General features: G+C 47.2%; 1 protein-coding gene across 8 annotated transcripts in view; it reads left to right on the top strand.

Moving 5' to 3' along the window:
* The window catches only part of ARHGAP32 (Rho GTPase activating protein 32), a 136,679-nt gene that overhangs the window by 66,645 nt on the left and 46,381 nt on the right, over positions 1-23,653 (top strand). For 7 of the 8 annotated variants that reach the window (XM_061368589.1, XM_061368586.1, XM_061368587.1 and 4 more), the window contains 5 exons: positions 5,930-6,016; positions 16,653-16,790; positions 18,761-18,853; positions 19,894-20,016; positions 20,959-21,036. In XM_061368589.1, the coding sequence (XP_061224573.1) occupies positions 5,930-6,016; positions 16,653-16,790; positions 18,761-18,853; positions 19,894-20,016; positions 20,959-21,036 (519 nt within the window). Of the gene's footprint in view, positions 1-5,929; positions 6,017-14,886; positions 15,000-16,652; positions 16,791-18,760; positions 18,854-19,893; positions 20,017-20,958; positions 21,037-23,653 lie in introns of those variants that run through there. The other variant, XM_061368593.1, reaches the window with a different exon arrangement.

Genomic DNA, 23,653 nt, shown 5'->3' with positions numbered 1-23,653 from the left:
TTATCTCTTGGCCACTCTTTCTGTGGACTGGAATACATAGAGTGAGCAAGTTTCATAGCAGTCAGTTCACTCAGAGCTTTAAAGACAGAAGTCAAAGCCACTAAACCCCATCCAGGTGACAATCCCACCTTATGGAGCGTTCCAGGATGTTGTCAGCCATGAAGAAGTGCCCCAAGCAGTGCTCTGCATGCAGCCACATGGAGGGTTTGTTTTTAATAGCATCACATACTTGAGCTTTGTGAAAGCATTCTGTTGTCAGCCCCTAAGAAGTCGGTTTTGCCTCATGGAGTCCCTGATGGCTGCATCTGGGATGTGCTGGTGACTATTTTATTGCTTAGGAAGATTGACCTTCTTGCACACTGAGGGGAAATCAAAGAGTGAGAACACATGAGAAAACATTTGCAGCTTAATACAGGAAAATCTGGGGAAGAAGTATCCGTGACACAGCTCTCTGAGACCTTGTGTCTCAACAGGCTTAGGCATCAAATGTACTTGGCTTAAGCATTAGAACCGACTCCAGCAGCACATACATCAGCTGCCTTTGTTGCCAGCTCACCCTGGAATCAGGGATTGAAAGTATGGTTGTTCCAATTGTGCATTTTTCTCTCCACTGGCTCTTGGGGGTATTCCTCTGCTTGGCCTTGAATCCCCCCAATAGGTACTGAGATGCACAGCACATATCCATGGCCTCCTCGTAAGCCCATACTGAAACCAGCATAAAACAACCCAAAGAAGACCTGATCTTGTGCCTGAGGCACTATGTGTGGTTGAAGCACCTTGAGGATCCTGCTGCAAGATCAGTATCTGCCCTTTTCTCTAGCTGTGCATATTTATGGCAGGGTTTATTAGTCTTGAAGGTGAAGCTCAGTCGAAGGGATGCTGCCTGCTGAATAATCATGCTTCCATCGGAAGAGCTTGTCCCATGTGATTTGCAGGCTTAAAATAGTTCTGAAAGTAACGACAGGCAAAATACACATCCCACAACCTTTGCTATTTACTTAGGGCTTGCACTTGCAGGAAAGCCAGCCTTCCCAGTGCACCTGCACTGTGCTGGGACCTCTGTCTGCGAGGAGGAGACTCTAAGCCAGGAGTTAATTTAACCTCTGGCACTAGTATCCTCCTTGTGTGTTCTAGTGATGTTATAGACTGGTTTGGGTTGGGAGGGACCTTAAAGCTCATCCGAGTCCAAGCCCCTGTGTCCAACCTGGCCTTGAGCACTGCCAGGGATGGGGCAGCCACAGCTTCTCTGGGCACCCTGTGCCAGCGCCTCAGCACCCTCACAGGGAAGAGCTTCTGCCTAAGAGCTCAGCTCAGTCTCCCCTTGGGCAGGTTCAAGCCATTCCCCTTGGCCTGTCCCTGCATCCCTTGTCCCAAGCCCCTCTCCAGACTTTTCTCAGCCCCCTAATGATGCTTCAATGCAGATATATCACCTGCGTTTTGCAATACTTGGATCATTCAGCATGTTTATGCTTGGGTAAAGAAGCTGCTCTGTCAGAAATGTTCTTTTCCTGCTCTGAAGCCACAGTTCAGTATGAAAAGGATAAAGCAAAAGATGGGGAACCCAGTGGGAGGATAATTAGTACATTTAGCTAGAAAAATCTGGAGCAAGGAAAAATAGGCCAGATAAATACATGTCTGGTGTCAGAGTCATGAGTTAAAATACGTTTCCCCGCTTGAAACGATTTGCCAGCCTAGTATTTCAAACACAATCAAATCAAATCCTCAAATACATCAAAACCCAGGTCAGGAAGGTGCCTCAGTGCAGGCCAAACGTGTGTCATGGGCTCAGCTAAATGAAGATGAAGTGGTTTGTGAGTCACCAGCGTGATTCAGGAGGTAGCGGAAGTACTGGCTATCAGGGACTGGAGCTGGAGAGGGGATAAAAGCTGTTTCCTATAATAACTGCATCTCTGAGTGGGATCAGTGTTAACTCTTTTAATTTCTGCAGGATTTATCCCAAGGATATTTGGGCTTTTTTGTGAATAAAGCATAGCAATATTTCACAGGAAAATGAGCCTCGTGTTTCTTGCTCTTGGCCACCAGATGTACTTTTTCACCCCATCCATACATTCCAAAGCGATGCGTGAAGGTGGCATTTGTCCTGTGGTTTTTCCCCTCGTCTGATTTGCCCAGTTGCACAAACATCATCAATTCCCATGGAGGAGGCAGGAGGTGGCTCAGAAAGAGAAGAAAGGCAGAGTTTGTGCCTAATGCTGTCAGGAGAAGAATCATCAGATGTAATAGTGGTTTGGAAACTTAATGAGCTTTTGCTCTGCTTGGGCTTTCGGTTGCATGTGTCTGGCTGCTTTTAACCTGAAATTCCAGCTCGGAAAAACATAGAAGGATTACCAGGTTTCCTTGGAACAATGACACATCCTTTGCCAGGAAAAGCATCAGCCTTTCCACTGACTTCAAGCTCCTGGCAGAAGACTTCCTCACCATTCTTGCCATCTCTCCTCTCCCGGAGATCTCCACAGATGTGCGCTGTGTTTGGGATGACACCTCTTGAAGCTCGTGCTTGCCAGGGGGTCTGGTTCATTGCCGTTTGCCCCATCACATCCCTCCAGGAGCTATTCATCCCGCCTGGAACGCTGTGCCAGATGCTGCCAGTTGTGGGATGTCACAGCGGGATGGGTCGTGGGTTCAAGTGAAAGGAGTGGGTCTGTGTTAGCTGACTTTATAGCAAACTCCTAATGATATTAATATTAGGAAGCATTACAGTTTCATAGAATAATAAAATGGTTTGGGTTGGAAAGGGCCTTAAGATCATCCACTTCCAGCCCCCTAATATGCTCCAAGCCCCATCCAACCTGGCCTTAAACACTGCCAGGGATGGGGCTTCTCTGGGTACCCTGTACCACCACCTCAGCACCCTCACAGGGAAGAGCTTCTTCCTTATATCCAACCTAGATCTCCCCTGTTTCAGTTTGAACCCATCACTGTTCTATCAGTACAGTCCCTGATGACAAGTCCTCTGCCATCCTTGTAGGATTCCATGTAGGTTTCTCTTCATCTGTAAAGAGGAGTTGTATGCATTTTATGTACCTGATTACTTTGATTTGTCATGGAATATGTGTTTCACAGGAGAACGTGCATTTGCACTGCTCAGATAGATGTGTGCAAGTGAAATCCATGTGTTCCTGACTGTTGGAAGCAGAAGCTGAAATAAGTAAGGTTCAGAGATGAATTAAATCTATCCTTCCCCAGTCTTTCACATATTATCCTGTCATCAGAAGGACTGGATGATGGAGTTGACATCACTCAGCAAACAAGGAAACGAAAGCCAAAGCTATTTAAATGAGCTTATTTGGCATCTAGGATCAGAGGCAGAGCGAGGAGGAGCAGGCACAGCCCCACTGACATTGTAAAGCAGAGTCAGCTCTTGCTTGGTAAGGGTTTGGCACTTCAGTTTAGTAACCAGCAATCCTGGTGTTGGCAATGGAGTTCTGTAGTGCTTTTCCTTGAAGTGATTCTTGAGAGCTTCTGCAGTTCCTAAGAGGAACACACAAGGATGTGACTGGCTTAAAGCCTGTGGTCACGCTGACAAGTGAAGGACCTGCCTCTGCTCACATTAAAGCCCTCTCCCGAGTCACCAGCCCTTGCTTTTTGGCTCTGTGTGGGGAACGTGGCAGGACCCATGTGGCTCCGAGACAGGTTCACAATGGCCTCATGGAGCTCCAGACAAACAGATGTGTCTTTAAATCACACGCTGCTTTGCTCCAAGCACAGATCTGCCAAGGTCTGATGCGAGGAGTGTTCTTGGAGGGTGAGCAGAAGGGAGCTTCCAAAGCTGCTTTGGAGAGGAGGGATGAGAGTGTGAGTTTTGTTCTCATTAGCCCCAGTTCTGGAAGGTAAATGCACAGCATTGCACCGTGTAAAACTGCTGAGCTTTGGAATAAGCCTTCTGAATGTGCTGTATCATAACTTACCCTACTGTTCACTCCGGTGCTGTTTAGCTCTACAAGAGGAATAAGCAGTAAATCATCCTCTGCGGGAGACTCCTGTAATCACTGTCTTTATCTGCTGGCTTACCAGAGATGAGCTGCTTGTTCTCAGACTGCATGAACTAGAGGCACTTGGAACCTACTCCTGCCTCTGTGTGGGACCAATAGTCTTGGCTGCTCTGGGTGGCAGAACTGTGTATGAGCAAGGTACATTTTGCCTTTCACCCTTCTTGGTGATACCATGAGGTCCCGATTACTTCTTCCTCCTGCTCTCAATGCCTTTGTTTCTGTTTGGTTTGTTATAGTTACTCATCCTTTGGCAGATCATCGTAGTAGGGACTACAGCTCTTACTAGCCAGCTTCACAGAGCAGCATAGTGTGAATGTGCTGGTAGAGGGAAAATGACCTGTCTGCTCCAGGATTTAACACACTCACCTTGTCCTTGTGGAGGTGTGCAGGAAGGCAGAAGGGAGGGGACTCACAACGATAGCTTGACATAACATTCACAGCACTCTGTGCTGTCCAGGCACCTGTTAAACCTCATAGGAACATCCTTAGGGCTTTCTTGGTGCATCATGAAATGCTTCCACTGAAACGTTTTAGGGTACCATGGAGTCAGTCCTATCTGCCTGTGCTAGTTGAGCACAGCATTCCAGTAACAAATGTACCCCCCAAACCTAATGCATCCTATGTGCTTATCGTGCTCAAGAGGTTTGACACTTTCTGCATGTGACAAGTGAACATTTTGGGTTCTATATCAAGCCACATCCATCTGAAGGATGCAGTTTAACCCTTTGCTCAGTCACCAGAGATGCCATTCACAGGTTGTTTCAGCTGTCTCACATTTCTGCTTCCATTTGTTGGGGTTTTTTTTTGCTCTTGGCCAATAATGATTTTTTTCCCAGACTTCAGCTTTTCTAAAAGAGATCCAAGTCTCTTGCTCCAAAAGACCTTTGTGGAATAAGGCCTGGACTCTTCCTCAGTGCTTTCTGCTTTTAAGCTGGCATCATTTCTGCTTAACAAGGTGCTGTCACTGCAGTTTAATGTCTATCACATGAGGAATAAAGGTGGCTGAGATGGCTGTGTGAGTGCTGAGAGGTTGAGATCTTCATCCTGCTCTGTGTGTAATGGAGTTTTTCATATATATATATATATATACACACACATATATATATACAGGTTTTAGTTCCTGGGACTCTGTGCTGGGTAATGATCTCTTCCTTTCATAAAACAACTTTTTGGAACATGTTTCCTTTTATTATTGGCTTTGCAAAGTCTTAATTTGCTTCTGATCACTTTTAATGGTGACTTTTCAGAGAAGATGATGAAATATAAGCAATTATACATATAGGATGTTAAACTAGCAGGACTAGCAATAGTACTAGTCAAGGCACTTGGTCCATTGGGTGCATGTAAGGAATGAGGTGGTTAAATCCCTCCTCCCTGCTCTGAAATGAAAGCACATCCTGATGCTGTATTTAATGATGAATGGTGCCGTAAAGCTCTCTGTTGTGGTAAATTGCTTGACAAGGCTGAAACGAGGAGGTCTGGTTTGTTACCTAATGTCTGCTGAACAGGTTGAATAGAAAATGAATAAAATTGGGGGGGAAATCACTGTTACCTGATACATGAATATTTATGGAGATATGTCAGTGAAACATTGATTTTGCAGACTTCTGAGCTTTAATCCCTGGCTTTTTTGCCTTCCTAGGCTGGTTTTATTCTCGAACCACAGTTTAAGTTTTAAGCTGTCGGGTGAGATGCCAAAATCCAATGGCATCCTAGCACAAGCCATGAAGGCTCGATGTTTTCTCTCTGACAGCTCCAGACACACAAACACGTCCCGATTCCCTGCTACTCAGCCTGTCTTGGAGCAAGTTGATGTGCACGTTGTGCTCCATGCATGATTACATGCCTGGCTTATCCCTGCTCACTGACCTGGTCTTTCTCTCTTTCTCCACCCCATCCCTTCTCCCTTGGTGTAGCTTTCGCTCCCGGAGGAACAGAATGAAGTAACAAGAAATGGCTGTGAATCCAAGGAACTGGTCTACCTTGTACAGATCTCTTGCCAGGTAAATGCTGTGTTTTCTAGCCCCACTTTGTTTTACAGTATGTTTGGCAGCACAACATTTTGATGGGACATTTATCAGTGGTGGGGAGGGGGATTTCTGCTTCTCACTTTGGGTCCTCCAAAGGATGCTGTCTGTGGGACTGCAGGGAGCTTATTGCAAGCAAAGGACCATCGAGGGGAGAAAAAGGAGTCTGTAAGCAAAGAATCCTTGTTCCAGTGCGTGCAGAGCTGCTGGATGAGCAGCCTAGAGATGCAGAACTGCCCCATTGAGTAGCCTGGAGACACTGGCTGCTGGCCGCCAGGAGATGGGCATTCTCCACCTATGTCTCTAGACATCTGGCATGGAATTCTTCCACTGCCTTTCATACCCAAATGCTTTGGGCAGATAAATCTGCTGCTTTGGACCCTGTCTGCTATGATGGAGATAGTGACTTTGTCAAATGCTGCATAACAAGTGATCAGATTTTAATACATTGAATGAAACTGTTGTTTGTGTGAGACATTGCATGGATGGATTCAGCTAAGTGTAATGCCTGTCTTTGTTCCTCTTGGCATAGCAGTTCTTTCTGTGATTCATGTCAGCACTTCTTGAGCATCCCTCTTAGCAATTTATGCTGAACATCACCGCAGTGTCTGTCTTTTTAGAGCTCTTTATGTGATCCTGCTGACATTTCTCAGGTACCAAAAGGAAGTGTACAGACAAGGCACGCCTCTGCTGCCTACATGTGAATTGTTGAGGTAGGAAAGCATCTTTCTGTTGGGTATTGGATTGTACTGGCTCTGTGGCATTAGTACACACAGAGACAGGTAGTGAGTTCACAGTGTGCTTGCTCCCCTCCTCTAACTCTGTGTGCACACTGGTGTAGGGTGTTTGGGGAGAGCTGAGGAGCAAAGCATCCTGCTCCGTTTTGAAGGTGGAGCTTGGCAAAAGTTGCACTACAGCAGCGTAGGTGGTGTGATAGGAACACACAGAATAACTCTTCTCTGTTGTCCTGCTCTCTCAGGTGCTTTGCAGGGATGTGTCTGAGAACACAGTGCAGAGATTTGATTTCTGTGGGGAATTCTCTGCCTTGGCTAAGGAAGATGCTCCAATAGATCCAGAGGCTGTGAACAATAGAATCATGGAATGGTTTGGGTTGGAAGAGACCTTCAAGGTTATCCAGTTCCAACCCCCTGCCATAGGCAGGGACACCTTCCACTAGAGCAGCTTGCTCCAAGCCCTGAATGTTCAGCCTGGCCTTGAACATTTCCAGGGATGGAAGCACTTCCATGTCCAACTGATGACAAGTTCTGGTACCTTCTGTTTTCCTCTTTTCCTATTCTCTTTTAAGTAATCCTCCCAGCTCACTGGAATTCCTCCCTACCCCAGCCATTGATTCACATCTTGTGTGTTAGTCTGTGCCCTTGCCTCTTGGATACTTACAAAGCTGGGAAACTTGTGGCATCTGGATTCAATGAGTGGAAAGGCATGGAATGAACTGCACAGCTGAGCATCATTCCTACCATGGCCATACTTCACCCCTGACATCTCGCAGCCTCTCCTAATGTCCAGGGAAAGATTCCATTCGATCACACGTTGGACACTGCCGGTGTCTGGATGGGTTTGGCTCCACGTTAGAATGGAATGGGAGGTGTGAAATAGCTCATGGAATGATAGTGCAGTGGGGGAGAGATTTTGGCAGGGGCAGGATGCACTTGGATAACACCCGAAATATTGAAGGAGGGAGCAAAAAGGCCTATACAACAAGGTTTACTTTGCTCACCCTTTGGATGTGCTGCTACCACTTGTCACTTCTCAGATGGACACAGAGAAAACCAATTCTGTTGATGAAGGCTAAACCCATGTCCATTTAAAAGCCTTAAGATACTTGGGGTTTGGTGCATAAACAGCATGGAGAAGAGGAAGGGCATTTGGCCATCCTGGCAACTTCAGATTACAGACCTTAGAGAAATACCCCAAAGCCCTTAGTTTTGGGGTTGAACTTACTCTACTGCTGCGCCTTGCACAGTTTGGACCGTGCAGCCCCAGTCTTGTGTTGTGTGGTCCATTAAAAGGCATTGATTTTATCCTCTCCCTCTGTAGCAGGCAACAAACCAAAGCTTGTGAACATTAGACCTTTAAAACCTCCAGTTCAGCCTTAGCTGTGTTTGGCACACTACACTAAGGAAACTCAATCCCACTCTTTCCCATCTGTAAGTATGATTTTAGTGGTGTAAAGAGAATTATTGTCTTGCAAAACCCTCCAGATAAGGGTTGAAACAAGTCTCGAGGGGAATTATATTTGTGACACTGTTCTGCTGCCCCTCAGCTTGTGAAATACAAGCTTTGTGTGAGGTTCAGAGCGGGGGTTCAAGTCTCTGTTCAGCTTTTCTCCTGCTTAGAGACCTCAAAACAATAATCCAGTTTAGTAGCTGTTAAGAAGCAGTGGGAATATTGAGAGGTTGATATTATTAAACTAAATCTAACCAAAATCCCTTTCTATGATAAAAGAGGGAGGGAGGAAGGGAGGAAAAGATTGCGGGAGGGATGGATGGATGGATGGATGGATGGATGGATGGATGGGTCTCTTGGTGCAAGTAATTGCAAGTCTTAACAATAACCCTGGTCCTTAAAGGGCTCCAGGGAATGCTGAGACCTTGGTGAACCTGTGCTGTCCCTGCAGGCTGGCAAGAAGTATTTGCAGTCCTTGCAAGATTCCACAGGGATGCACAAAGAATTTGCAAGCTCTGCAACACATTTCAAGGGGTAATTCTGTGCCCTGAGAAGAAATGAAGCCTGCAGAAAGGTTGAACTAGGCTAAGCCATGGAGTTTTGTCAAGTCCTAAAGCAGGCTGTGAAAAGACACCTTTTTGGTGGTTCTGGACCTGTTTGTGTGACAGTACAGCAGCTCGCAGCCCAGAAAGCCAACCGTATCCTGGGCTGCATCAAAAGCAGCATGAGCAGCAGGTCGAAGGAGGTGATGCTGCCCCTTTGCTCTGCTCTCGTGAGACCTCACCTGGAGCATTGTGTGCAGTTCTGGTGTCCTCAACATAAAAAGGACATGGAACTGTTGGAACAAGTCCAGAGGAGGCCACGAGGGTGATCAGGGATTGGAGCACCTCCTGTATGAAGGTAGGCTGAGAAAGTTGGGGCTGTTCAGCCTGGAGAAGAGAAGGCTGCGTGGAGACCTCATAGCAGCCTTCCAGTATCTGAAGGGGGCCTATAGGGGTGCTGGGGAGGGACTCTTCATTAGGGACTGTAGTGACAGGAGAAGGAGTAATGGGTTAAAACTGAAACAGGGGAAGTTTAGATTGGGTATAAGGAGGAAATTCTTTCCTGTTAGGGTGGTGAGGCACTGGAATGGGTTGCCCAGGGAGGTTGTGAATGCTCCATCCCTGGCAGTGTTCAAGGCCAGGTTGGCTGAAGCCTTGGGTGAGATGGTTTAGTGTGAGGTGTCCCTGCCCATGACAGGGAGGTTGGAACTGGATGATCTTAAGGTCCTTTCCAACCCTAACTATTCTATGATTCTATGATTCTATATTTAAATATCCCAGCATAAGAATGGCCAGTCTAAGCCGTTGCTTTGAAAAACATGCATTTGAACACTACAGACATCATTTTGTGGTGGTGTTTTGAATGGGAAGGAGAGAACAAGGGACAGATTGCGAAACTGTTTTAAAGGAGACTTTAAACTCCAGTCATCTCCTGGGGGTTCTCTTGTTCATTTTCAGCATCACAGGTAGACTGTTGAAACAGGAGTGCCAGACTGCAAGCATGGCTGATGCTTAGCACAATGAGAGAAGGGTTTGGGTTGGAAGGGATCTTAAAGCACATCCAGCTCCAAACCCCTGCTGTGGGCACGGACCCCTTCCACTGGAGCAGCTTGCTCCAAGCCCTGTGTCCAACCTGGCCTTGAACACTGCCAGGGATGGGGCAGCCACAGCTTCCCTGGGCACCCTGTGCCATCACCCTCATAGTGAAGAGCTTCTTCCTGATATCTAGTCTAAATCTTAGGGCTAGATCTCACGCCAGACCTTTAAACCCAGGCTGGCTGTTGTGCTCTTGGAGCCGAGCCACAGCACCTCCTCTGCCTCCTGCTATCCAGGGGATAACACCAGTGGCCTGCAAAGGAAACCTCTTCCTGCTGCAGCTCTGGGAGGATTTGAGGCTGTTCTCATGGGCCAGGTGTGGGTTTCCTCTCCTCTCCCATTTGCAGACCCCACACTGGCAGCAAGAGGAGCTGGGTGGCTTTGTTGTGCGGGATGCCCTGTTCCTGCTTTCTGTTCAAGGCAGCCACTGCTGCCTGTGCTGTGTTCATTTTGATTGATAGAATAAGGTCTCTTATGCACTACATGAAGGCTTTTGTGCAGCTCTGTGCCACTTGTATCTCCCAGCTGTGCCTCCCAAGAGATTCAAGCTTGGTATCTTCTGTCTGAAGATCAGCATTTGCAAACCTCTGAAGGCACCCTCATCCAGTGTTCTGTGGCTGGAAGCGTGGTCGCAATCCTAAGTGCTTCAAATGGGCAGCAGAGAGAATGCCAGGAAAAAGTGGGATCCAACAAGGAAGAACTGACAGGACTCCCTATCCTGAGTGGTTTGTGGGGAGAGGAGAGTGGGATCTGTTTGCACAGAAGCAAATGTCTTACTCAGACTACTGACATGTAAAGTATGGTTCTGTCTGCCTCTCATAGTCCCTGCTAGAAACCACAAATTGCTTGCAGTAGGATTCAAAACCCCTTTTGTGTGCGTGGTTTTTGTCCTGAAGGCTTGTTCTGTAGCAAATTGATGGTTTCATCTCATGTGATTGGAGTTCAAACACCTAGGGAACAGTTACTGAGGAGGTGCTGCTGACATACCTCCTATTGAAAGCCACAGGTCTTTTAAACAGGGGACTCGATGGGACTCGTCCTTCATTCCCAGCCATGGAGCAGACTCAGGATTCCTGAGTGTAAATCCGTCCCCTGGTGATGACTGATCAGGAATCTTCACCTTCAGTGTTGAGATTCTCCCTTCATGGCTCTCTCTGAGGTTTTTCCTCTATTTACATATGGATTGGGAAGGGAATGGTTCTTTCTTGTTCCTCACTCTGGCTGCTTGAGCTGCAGTACCAGGGTTCTGGCTGTGCTGTGTGGATTTTGAATGGGATGATTTCTTTATTGAGTGATGCCATAGGGATAAATACCATGGGATGTTTGTGCTAAAGCCTATTCCTTCAGCAGATGCAAATGGAAGTGCATTTCAAGCTGTCCCTACCAAAGGTAGAGAGGTTTTACTGTGCTCTGTGCTAAAGGTTTCCACTGTAGACTCTAGGAGAGAAATCACAGAATCCCAGCCTGGTTTGGGTTGGAAGGGACTTTAAAGCCCATCCAGTTCCAACCCCCTGCTATGGGCAGGGACCGCTTCCACTAGAGGAGCTTGCTCAAACAGGAGGTGTCCACTTGAAATGGTCTGCTGGATTTATTTAAGGGTGGTTTTTACTGGGAAAAGAAGGCATCCAAACAGCCTCCCAGTTCATCAAACCTGTGCTGGACCGAGCTGCTGTGCAGTTGTTGAGTGCTCTGTAGCACAATCTGCTTTCCTGTGCTCTTCAGATGCTTTGCTGTGATGAAAAGCCACAAGCTGAAGCGAATGCTTGGTGTAGCCCTGGTCTAGGAAGGGATGGTGAGCAAGAGGGGAAATGATCTCTCCAAATAAAATGCAATATCCCATAAAAGTGCTGCCACGAAGCGGGTTTTTTTAAGCAACAGAAGCTTTTACAATTACATGGTAGTTTGTTCTTGTCTCGTCCTTTGGGCATTTTGCTTTCAGAAAGCAAGCTCTGAATTAGAGACACCAATCCTCTTGTGTCCAAGTTGTGTTCTGCTTAGCTCTGAAGCCAATGTGCAAATCACTGTTGCAGTCCAAGAGCCAGGCTGATGATTATGGTTTCTGTCAGTAAGTGATGGTTTTGGCAGGGCTTCCCCTTGTCATGTGGTGCTTTGTAGACAAGGCTGGGCCCGGCCACAGATTGAAGAGTAGAGCTGGCTTTTCATCTGAAGAGACATTGAATCCTGCCCTGTAACCAGGCAAGTGCAAACCCATTGCAGAGGAGCAGCTTGTCTACAGTCTTACTTGGTTTACACCTTCTCCAAGAGCTCACGTCCAAGCTAAGAGGAGTCTTGTGGTGCATGTTCCTATGATGGTAGAACCATAGAATGGGTTGGGTTGGAAGGGGCCTTCAAAGCTCCTCCAGTCCAACCCCCCTGCAATGAGCAGGGACATCTTCAGCTACATCAGGTTGCCTAGAACCACGTCCATGGCGTTGAATGTCTCTCCATGGCCAAGAACGGAGACTTAGATGGAGATCACTGTCTGCCTAAGCCAGCCTCAAGCGAGTCATTGGGAAAGCTGTTTTATTTTCCTTCCCTAACCTCAGGCCGGTCATTTTCAAAGGGGTTTTTTGTTGTTGCTCTGGTTTATAGGACGGTGCTGTGGCCTTACTGTAAGGAAACTGCTGCTGCTTCTCTGTGGTTAAGATTATAGCACATTTAGAGCGTGGGGTGAAGGGGGTGTTGTGGTTCGATATGAGCAGTGCCTGTGTCATCATTTGTAAATGTATATCTCTATGCACTCCTTGCCTTGCTACCTGGAGGATGGGAGAATCTTACTCCCTGTTACTCAGCAGTCGTGTTAGTGCCTTTGAACTGTTCCTTTTGTGGCTGTAAGCTCATGTTGGGTTATTCCTTGTATGTTCTGCAGTGTGACAAAGCAATCCCCGTGTTGTGGCTTCACCTCTGTGTCCCTCTGCGACCTGCTGCTCCGAACAGGATCATTTTACTAAAGAGATGAGTGATGCTGAATTGTTTCAATTAGAGCGTGCCGGGAGAGCAGGGGATTTCATGCACGTGGTGAGAGTTGTACAGCCTGTTCCGAGTTCATTAGGTGCCTGTCAGCCTGCCATTCAGAAACAGGCTTTCCTGTGGGAGCAGGAATGGATGCTCACATTTCAAATACATGTGGTGGGTCTTCTTATTTCTCTGAACCAGGGATGGAGCAGCAACAGCTTCTTTGGGCCCCCTATGCCAGGGCCTCAGCATCCTCACAGGGAAGAGCTTCTGCCTAAGAGCTCATCTCAGTCTCCCCTCTGGCAGGTTTAAACACAGTCCCCGTGTGTTTTTAATGCTCCAATCTGTAATTGGAATCAGGGTGAGCAAGGAAGCATTCATTTTTAGGGGAGAAAAGCTTCAGTGGTTTCCATTAAAGTCTCTTTTCTTTGCTGATTGCAATTAGTTGATAATAAACTGATCATTAATGCTGAGAGACATGAATTTCTTCTGTGGAATAAGGCTATTAAGGATTCAGCACATGAATACACTGAACTTGCTCCTCTGCCTTCTGCCTTGCAGTCTATCTGTGTGTTCCCTTCATTTTGTGATAGCTGGTCTCTGGTGTGATTTCAGTAGTGCTGAACTTACAGCATTCCCATTATTTTCACCCTGTTTCACCTCCCTCCTGCCCATACTTCATTTCCTTCTTGTCATAAATAAAGGCCTGACAGTGGAATGGGTATCACACTACAAGCTGTGGATGCTCTCTTCTAAGCCAGTCAAGTGAGCAGACATCACCTTGGTGTAGCTGCCCTTGCCTTTGGCTTGGGTCTGCCCAGCTCTATCAGCTGAAATGGGAGCAAGCACTGATGTTTGCCAAGGAAAACGTGTTCATCAGTTCCAATATCTTGGAAATGTCTTGCAGCTTAAGGAAAAGCCATAATGTGTATTCCATATCCATGAGGAGCAACACAAGTGAGCATCCCTCTATGGCCTCAAGGTGAGACCTGGAAGCCCAGAAGCATCGTGGCGCTGAGCATGTGCTCTCATTCAGAAATGAAGTTGCATCCGTGCAAGCTCCCTCGAAGTTTTACTGATTTATGGTTTCCCTAAAGCTATAATAATACACCAGAGGTCATGAGATCATGCAGGACCTTTTGGTAAACTGAAGCTTAGATAAAGCCGCCTATGGCCCCAGCTAAGAACACTTCCTGGGGAAACCCAAAGCGATGGATTTTATCAGGCTTGCTTTCTGTTTTGACTAAGTTTCTAAGCCATTTGCCAGTGTGACTTGAAATAGAACAAGGCTGAAGGGTCATGCTGGAATAACATACAGAACCCAGGACCCAGACAGCTGTAAAAGTCACCCTCATGGCAGGGTTAAACCCTCATGGGGGGATGCTGGCAGTTTCCAGCTATTTAATACATGGTGTTTTCTTACTCTTGGGTCAAACTGAAGTGACTTTTGCCGTATACTTCAGTCCCATTTTCTGGGCTTGATCTGGTGAGGTTCATGAGAGCATCCACGTGATTTCCCTCAGGAAATAAGCATTTGAACCAGAAAAGAAAGGTCTACCCCTGCCTTTAAATAAATAAACCCAAGGTGCTACAGAGAAAACAGAGACCGTGGGACAGGCAAGTTCTGCATGCAGGGATTCAGTAGGACCCTGCCTGGCTTGAAGGGGCATTGATAGGCACAAAGGACTCCTGTCTGCTCAGCTGCAGGCACATGCAGCTGGAAACACAGTCTTCCTTATATCTAACCTGAACTTCCCCTGCTTCAGTTTAAACCCATCACTCCTTGTCCTATAGCCACAGTCCCTGATGAAGGGTATCATGATGAAGAGTAATACATATTATTCCTCCCTGCAACTGTGATCTCTACTAACATACCATATACATAAGAGCCTGAACTCGAGGGCTGGGATTACAGGCATTGGGCTGACTGAATGCAACAGGGGTGCTGGTCACCCCGGTTGTGCATCACCCCTCTTCTGGAGGTTGCTGCTGCTGCTTCCGCAGGGATAGCTCAGGAATAGCTCAGCTGGTTGCTTAGCAGCAACTGGAAGGTGCAGGAACGGGTCAGGGCTACCTCTGCACCACGCTCAGGCTGTGCTGGCTCAGTGCTTGCTCCACGAGTTGTTGTGAAGAAGCTCCCAGAGAGATGCTGGGGCAAGAAGCACCGCTGCTGTTGGGAGGTAAGCTGTCCCTGCTCACCGAGCAGCTGCCTTGCTAGCTACTAGTGGCCTTGTCACCATGATGGTGTAGCATGGCTTTCATCAGAGGAAAGGAGAACGCTGTATATGGTCTGTTCCTTGCAGCGCATCCTGCTCGTTCCGCGCCATGGACCGGTTGTTCGCTATTCCCACCTTGTAAATAGAACTCTAATGTCTTGATTGTAGGTAAAAAGAGACTGCAAATCTACAGTCCAACACTTGGAAATACAGAATCAGAATGGTTTGAGTTGGAAAGGACCTGCCACGGGGGGATTGGAATCTGTCATTGACTTAATGACAGATTTATGGTGGTTTGACAGATCTGCTTGTGTTTTATGTGGGTAACGCGTGAGATTGTGTTGAAATATCCTCTGAAGTGCAGCAGGCAGAAGGAAATGAAGGACTGCAGCGATTTCTCTGTTGTTTCTTCTATTGGGGACTAAACCTTGCTTTAGGTGGCATACCTAGAGAGCAAGAACCACTGAGCTGCAAAAGGTGGAGAGGCTGGAAAGGCTGTCACCTTTCTGCAGATAGACTTGTGCTCCTGCTTTTGGTTTTCTCCTTTAGGTGGAAAGTAAAATGACATACTGGAAATGACAAAGCATTTATGTCCTGTGTAGATACCCTCTTTGTAGGGCTGTGAAGCAGGGGTGATTCCGTGTTTCTGGGCACAGTACACTGTCTGGAGTTGTCTTAAATAAATAGCTGGTATGCTGAAGTATAGGGTTTGCATTTACAACTGCCTTGCAGGCTTTGGATGTCGATACAAAAATGATGTTTAGAAGCCTCCTGGCAAATGAATCCAGCAGAATGGTGAATGCAAGGTAATGCTTTTCGTGTATCAGGTGAAGAGGGCAGCCAGTGGAGATGGAGAGCCACATAGAGCACATCTGGTTCAGGCTTTACAGCTCCTTTCCCTGGTGATGTGGCCCCTCTTATACCATGCATTTCCCTCCATCGCTGTGCCAGCGCCTTAGCACCCTCATGGGGAAGAATAAATAACAGCCACACCGTTGAGTTTGGGGAAGAAAGACTGAAACAAGCACTTTGCACTTGCAAGAGAAGGTGCAGGAGCTTTGTGGAGGTCCACGGTCACTGTGTCAGCATCCACATCTGTACCACACAAACAGCCTCACTTAAGGTGCTGAGAGGATGAATGGCTGTTCATAAAGTGCTTTGACCTGTAAACTGCTGCGTTATCACATTCTTTTATTGATCATAATAGGCATAATGCAGCATTTAGTAGCAGTCATTTAGATAGTAATAGCTTCACAAAGCAAGTTATGCTGCCCTGGGCTCTTCCTTGTCCCCTGAAGCAGTGTGTGTCTTGTCAGGATTTTAAGTGGAGCAGTGATATGCACTCAGGAGTCATGTGTTATCCATCAGAGATTGGTTGGAGCTGGCATTGGAACAGGCTGCCCAGGGCAGGGCTGCAGTCACTGCAAGTGTTCACACACCCTCAGTGCCATGGGTTAGTGGTGGCCTTGGCACTGATGGGAATGGTTGGATTCGATGAGCTTAAAGGGCTTTTCCACCCTGGCTGATCCTGTGATTGTCCACCCTCTTCCATTTTCTCCATCTACCCCAGTGGGTGAGGAGCCTCTCACAGGGGGATGCTCTCTTGTCTTGCTGCAGGGGAGGAGCTGGATCGTGAAGCGCAGTTATGAAGATTTCCGAGTCCTGGACAAGCACCTTCACCTGTGTATTTATGACCGGCGCTTCTCCCAGCTCTCCGAGCTCCCCCGCTCTGATGCCCTGAAGGACAACCCAGAGGTGAGTTCCCTAAAGCACCCTCACCAGCAAGGGCTTGGAAGAGAGAGCTCAAAACTGCTTTCTCATGTGCAAAGTAGTTTTAATGTGGCCGGGGTTAGGTTTGGACATCGATTACGAGTAAGAAGGTGTAAGAAATAGGTGTTTTCCACCCTGCATTTCAATGGGCTAAAGGGAAATGCCCTGCAAGTTCATAAGGATTAATGTGCTGCTAAACATGGAATGGTTATTGAGTGTCAGGAAAGAAACTGTCCAGCTAAGAACGTAGTTTGGAAACATCTTCAATGATGGGGATGAGTTCCTGCCTTAATGTTAGCAGCTTGGCATTCCCAGGAAATCATGCTGTGCCAGGGCTGTGGCACTGCAAGAGGACTGCCATTTGCAGTGCTAGACTCACATCTATAGACAGAAAACTACTGAAGCATTTGCATTAGTGCATTATTTAAATGCTCTTTAAAAAGCTTAAAAAGTAGGTTTTTTCCTCAAATGAATAAGAAGTGTTTTTCATTGTGAGCTGGAATTCCTTTGGCTTCATAAACCTGCTGATAACCCAGAGATTCACTCATGTCCACAATAATCTTCTGGGGAGGAGCAGGTGCATCTTGACTGCATCATGTCAGAAGATGTGCAGAGGGAGGCAATGTAATGCATGGCCACGGAGGTTACTTGAGCCAGTGGAGCAGGACAAAACCATTCTGCCTGTCTGGCTGCAGGAGGAGGCTGTTACCCAGTGATGGACAGTGCCCCTTGCTTCCTTTCACAGGTCACTTAGCTCAGGGACCTGTGCTTGTGTGCTTGCCCCCTGCCATCAAGCACAAGTATGGGACAATCCTGACGTGCTGTGCGGGAAGGCTGATGTTGCCTGCCCACAAGATGCATGGGGAAAAGGGAAATGGGGAAATTGAGGCCATTCAAAGGATCCAGCCAGGACCTGTAAATCAGAATGTGTGCTCTTTCAGCACGGAGCTGGTGAAGATTGATTGCTTTTGAGCAACAGGCAGTGGCTGAAATCAGTACCCACTAGAGTCTGCAGGGCCATTGCATATGGGAAGTTGGTAATGTGGTCCCGTTGCTCATCAGAACATCTGAATTATTAGTTGCTTTGGCTTAATGCAGGCTGTTCCTGTGGAGAATTTAGTTTCTAATCTTTCAAATTCAGCAGAAGCAGCACTATTCAGGGGAATGAATTCCTGGGTTTATTGCTTTAAGTTCTATTTTAGGCATTCCTATCTCTTACATCTTTAGTTGTACAACTGATTTCATATGCGCTTTATAGCATGAGCCTGAAAATTCCTCTCTAAGCACAGAAGATGTAAAGGTACTGAGCAGCTCTACTGCTCCAAAACGGAATCCTGCAGCTGGGTGGCATCTTACACTCTATTTTTCACTCTGAATTGACCACATTTGAACAGATGTTTGAAGAAAGCAATGTTTTAAACACCCTTACCAACTCGGGGCTGCTTGGTAAAAGTGCTTTACAACACTGGGAAGCTTTAGGAAGTCCTCCCCAGCTTCTCTTTAATAAAAGCAAGCTTACTGAAACAGAAAGGGCATTAAAACCCCTCTTCTACTGTTTGAAATACTCCCTCTTTCACCAATGGGTCAGGCTGAGTTGCCATGTTTCTAAGGGCTTGCAAGTGGGTGGACATAGTGGGGTTTGCTGCACTAAATGGGTCCAAGCTGTGTATGATGTCCATAATATATGATTTGAGTGGTATGAAATGCATGATGAGAAAAGGGCTTTAGGTTTCAGGTGTCTCTTATAGAAATAACTGTTACTTTCATAGGGAGCTGCTGTTTTACCCTGTTTTTCTGGTGTGTAATCATTGTAGTGTGCTGTCCTTCCAATGACAGATTTCCTTGCAAAAGGGAATATATCTCTGCTATGACAATGGACAATTTATGGTCTGAAGAAGTCTCTCCAAACTGGTGCATTAACAGAAAAACTCTGTCTCTCTTTCTTTCTGTCCCAGCTTGTCACCCAGATGCTGATGGCTTACCTGTCACGTCTCTCCGCCATCGCAGGCAACAAGATAAACTGTGGGCCTGCTCTCACATGGATGGAGGTATGGGATGAAGCTTAGGTTGTTCTTTGCTTCCTGACCTTAGCAAGCCACGAATGTGCTCTTTGGCCTTTCCAGAAAGAGATATAATCCTTCCAAGACCTACTGGTGTCACTGAAATGCTATCCTAAAAGCTTTACTCTCTGGTTACCAGCGTATAAGTGGCCACAGAATGCCTAGAACAAATAGAATCAGATCCAGTGTTAATATAGGAGCTTTTCCCTCCCCTCTTGCTTGGATTTTGTCACCCAAGGACATACCATTCTGCTAACACAAATAAAAGGAGGTGGTAATTCCAGGGAAGCAGTGACTTAGGCAGTCTGGAGAAGTCCCTGAGGAACAGGTTGCAGAAAGCACACACATTCTTACCCTCCTTTTTGGCAAGGCAATAGTGCAAGTGTGGCAAAGCTATTGGGGCTGTCTCCGTTATGGGGTTTGCCTGCCCTCTTTTAATTTCCTTGGTGATGGCTACAGAAGCAGTCCAATCAGCTCCCATTTACTGCTGGCTAAACTGGTGCTGTTTGCATATTGGGAGTTGTAGCTTTTGTTTCTGTGTTAATGCTCTTCTGCCACCTCAAACAACAGACCTCATTGGGCCAGCAGTACAGGAAAGACTGGGGCTAAGAGACGAAGCCCCCCTTGTCTGTGTCATCAGTGCTGTTGCTGATGAGTCTTGTGGAGCTATGTGTGTCTTTCCATTGCCTGATGGTATTTGCTGCACACCAGAAATAGAAACACCTGTTATTAGGCTGTTGCAATTCAGGTTTAAATGGTTGTAATAAGGACTTTGAGTGCATTTTCCTGCAATTTTCCCTGCTGATATCCATCCTCCTCGCCCTGAAAGACTCTTCCTGGCTTGCTCTCCCTCTCGCTGGCTGTGTGTGCTGTGCCCTGCTCTGTGTGTGCTGCTCTCCTCAGGGGGCCCTCAAGCTGTGCTGTTGCTGGGAGTCAGCTTGAAGCCCCTGCCATGTAGCTGAGCATCGCTAAAATGCCTCCTGGCTTGTCCCCAGCTGCCTCACAGGCTCCTGTGCTCTTTATTTCAGATTGATAACAAAGGGAATCACCTGCTAGTCCACGAGGAATCGTCCATTAATGTTCCTGCTATTGCTGCTGCCCATGTTATTAAGAGATATATTGCTCAAGCAGCAGATGAGCTGTCCTTTGAGGTAAATAACAGAACTTCTACTCCTCGTTGTCATTCATAGCAGAGTGTAACATGAGTGTCTGTGGTGTGTGTGCACATCAGGAATGGATGCAGACACTTCCAGAATGTTTTGTGAGGTGAAGCTTAGAAGATTCAGTTAAATACTCGATTTGCAATGGGTTAGATACAGGGAGGAGTTCAGTCATCTGTAAAATACAGCTTTACTTGGCATTAGTATCTCCTGATTACACGGATGCTGCCAAGCGCTCCAGCAGCTCATACTGCACAGGGTATTAAAGGCATGTTGTCTCTGTCCACATACATGTGTGAGGACACATGCCAAGGTCATTCCTCACTGGGCACTTTACACAACCTGTGCTCCTGTTGGCAAGGCCATGGCTAACCCCATTTGTAAAAGCTGCTGCTCCCATGGGAAGTAAAGAACCAGACTGTCAAAGGATTTGATACTTGAATAATGGGATCCTCTAAAGCTGCTCTGAATTCTTGCTTGATGCAGAGTAGGAGCTGCTGTTGGAGCAAAGACCTGGAAGATCAGACCCTGGAAGGCTTTGGGTGTCCACCTCTTGTCTGTTCTACCCAGAGAGGAGCATTTTATGCTCTGATTGTTCATGTGCAGTGGTACTATCAATGGTGCATTCGTGGTGGTGTACAAAGGTGTCAAGGGAAACAGTGCCCAGAGGGGTGTTTGTGATCACATCATTGGCATGCAGCACAGGAAGGAAAGATAATAGTGCTGGTCTGGTGCTGCCAGGGCTTTGCTCACATTCAGGTGCAGTAACTTTTCTGCCTCACGTTTGGATTTCACAGAGGCAGATGCCTCAAGATTGGTGTTTCTGCAGTTGCTCACGAGGTGAACAGGTTTTTGGCAGTGTTGGAAAATGCAGTTATTTTGAACTGAGGCTGTGAACTGCAGGCTGTGATTGATGTTGCCATTGCTTTGCAGGTGGGAGACATCGTGTCTGTTATTGATATGCCACCAAAGGAGCTGACCACGTGGTGGAGAGGCAAGCACGGATTTCAGGTAGACACAAGCACCACACACGATAGTGGAACTTGATGAAAGGCAGGAAACTGAGCAGTGTGTTTATGGGGCTGCTGTACCTGCACACGATGTGAGCAGTGCCCCTGTGTCGATGTAAGAGGACTGCTTTCTCTCTGCACTTCCTGCCTGTTTGAGTAAGGGACAGCCATGAGCCTTTGGACAGCTGATGGTAGTGGAAGCTGATATTGCACCCCCTCCACTGCAGCTGACACTGTTATTCAGATCATCCCTGTTATCACTGTTATCATCTCTATAATCAGTGTTATTCAAATCATCTCAATCCTTCCACTCTCTAAAACTAGATCAGGCAGAACATCGAGGGTTCAGAGACAGCCACTGACCTGGACAAGCCATCCAACTACCCTGTGCTTTCAGGTCTGCATTTATGGTGTAGTCCAAGTGGCACTGCTCTGCCCAAAGAGTTTTATTCCCAGCCTGGGTTTTCTCATCAGGACATTAAAAGAGAGAAGTCTATTTATAAAACAAAACCTTCCACTGGATCAGCTTGCTCCAAGCCCCTGTGTCCAACCTGGCCTTGAGCACTACCAGGGATGGGGCAGCCACAGCTTCTCTGGGCACCCTGTGCCAGCGCCTCAGCACCCTCACAGGGAAGAGCTTCTGCCTAAGAGCTCAGCTCAGTCTCCCCTCGGGCAGGTTCAAGCCATTCCCCTTGGCCTGTCCCTACAGGCCCTTGTCCCAAGCCCCTCTCCAGGTTTCCTGCAGCCCCTTTAGGCACTGGAGCTGCTCTAAGGTCTCCCCTTCAGGAGCCTTCTCTTCTCCAGGCTGCCCCAGCCCAGCTCTCTCAGCCTGGCTCCAGAGCAGAGCTGCTGCAGCCCTCGCAGCATCTCCATGGCCTCCATTCTTCAGTGCAAGCTGCCTGCTTGCCATCAGGCTGGCTGAAATCACGACTCGATACAACGAGAGCTGCTGGTGATTAAAGACACAAGAAGCAAGGGAGCTCTTGTGCAACCTCACTGCATTCTGCCTCTCACATCAGAGCAATCCTAGAGTGCTTTCCCAGCATAAAGACATGTTGATCAGCAAACCTTTTGAAGAGGGGTTTGTCTGGATCCATGCACAGTCAGCGTACTGACACAACAGATCCAAGCAGCTGCAGAGGCAGAACACCATATTCTGGCTTCAGAGAAAACTAGGGGTGGAATAATCTCATGTCTTACATTATAAGCAAGTCTTTCACAACGTGAGACCGATCGTGGCCACTGAACCACACCACTGGGAGCACAGCAGCTGTAGTGCATGTTTCAGTAGCTCTCAGGATGTGCTTGTGTTGTGTGCTTTGGGATGTTCCTGCCTGTCAGCTGAGGCAGGTAACAAACCATCTGGGTGCTTTCTGCTCCCCCTGACTGCCAAGCAAAGCTGCTTGGAGCAGAGGTGGTTTCCAGCAGCTGTATCTGGGCTGACAGGCAGTGATTTCATCAGCTATGCAAACTCAGTTATTACTACATCAACAGAGTTCTTCACACGCCGTGGGTCTGATGTGCAGAGAGGTGCATTTCTCCTAGGAGCTGATAGGTTTTGTCATTTCTTCAAACAGGGCATGGCAGAGCTTTTCATTTCCATGAAATCGGCTACCAAGAGATGCCAATTCCAGCGTGGCACAAAGAGGGAGAGGGGGTTTTAGTGTTAGTTTGAGGCCCATAAGCTGTGAGTATGCAGGAAAAGTATGTTTTCCTGATATAACAGGGATTTTTGGCCATGCTAACTGCTACAGGGAGAAGAGAATGGAGACAGGAGGTTATCTCTGGTGCTGGTACACCAGCCTTAGTTAGAGATGTGTTACTGTTCAGTACCAAACTGGTCTTGATGAGTGTATAGGTGAAGAATGTTGTTACAGTCACAGGTTCTGATGGAGCTGTGCAGCCTTGGAAGCATTTGTTCTAGGCAAACAGTTCTGTTCCCGTGTAGGAACAGAAGGTGGCAAGGTGATAGCAATCAGTTGATCCAGTCATTTGAATGGATAACATAAATCAACCAGCACTGGCTTGCCCCGGAGAGTTGTGATTCTGAGGGCAGAGAAAAGGATGAGGCCCAAAGACCAAATGCATGGCCTGTTTATTCGTGTTAGTTCTCATGTTTCTGCTCTGGGCTCAGAGAGGAGCAAGGTTTTATGCAATAGCCACAGCTTACACTGTAAATCATACCTTGATCGAGGTGAGCAAGGCTTTGCTCCATGGGGAAAACCAGGACTTTAGGGCTGAAGAGAACTTATTTGGTTGTGTGCATTTAAAGCAGCTGTGACTTGGGCAGAAGTGTGTTCATTTCTGCACGCACCCCCAGCTACTGGAGTGAATAAAGGCTTTCTCTGTGGTGGGCAGATGAACAAGAGGCAGCTCTACTGTCAGAAAAGCAGATCCAATAGGTTACAAGTGTGTTCAATGTGAGCTGGAGCTTTGATTCGGCATGGAAGTCAATTTATTCTGTGCCAGGCAGAGCTACCCTGCAGGGATGAATCACCATTCCTGTTATCCTCCAATTCCCTGTTAGAGCTGCAGGTCCTTTTCTCCCAGTACCTGATCTAATGACTGCCTTGCAAGACACTAAAGCCAATGCGGAACAGGACAGCTCGCTGGGCTTC

The sequence above is a fragment of the Neopsephotus bourkii genome, unplaced genomic scaffold (genome assembly GCF_033783945.1).
Source record: "Neopsephotus bourkii isolate Nb327-2 ecotype Australia unplaced genomic scaffold, CSIRO-AGI_Nbou_v1 NB_1433, whole genome shotgun sequence".
NCBI classification, from domain to species: Eukaryota; Metazoa; Chordata; class Aves; order Psittaciformes; family Psittacidae; genus Neopsephotus; species Neopsephotus bourkii.
This window is presented reverse-complemented; position numbering and strand designations above follow the sequence as displayed.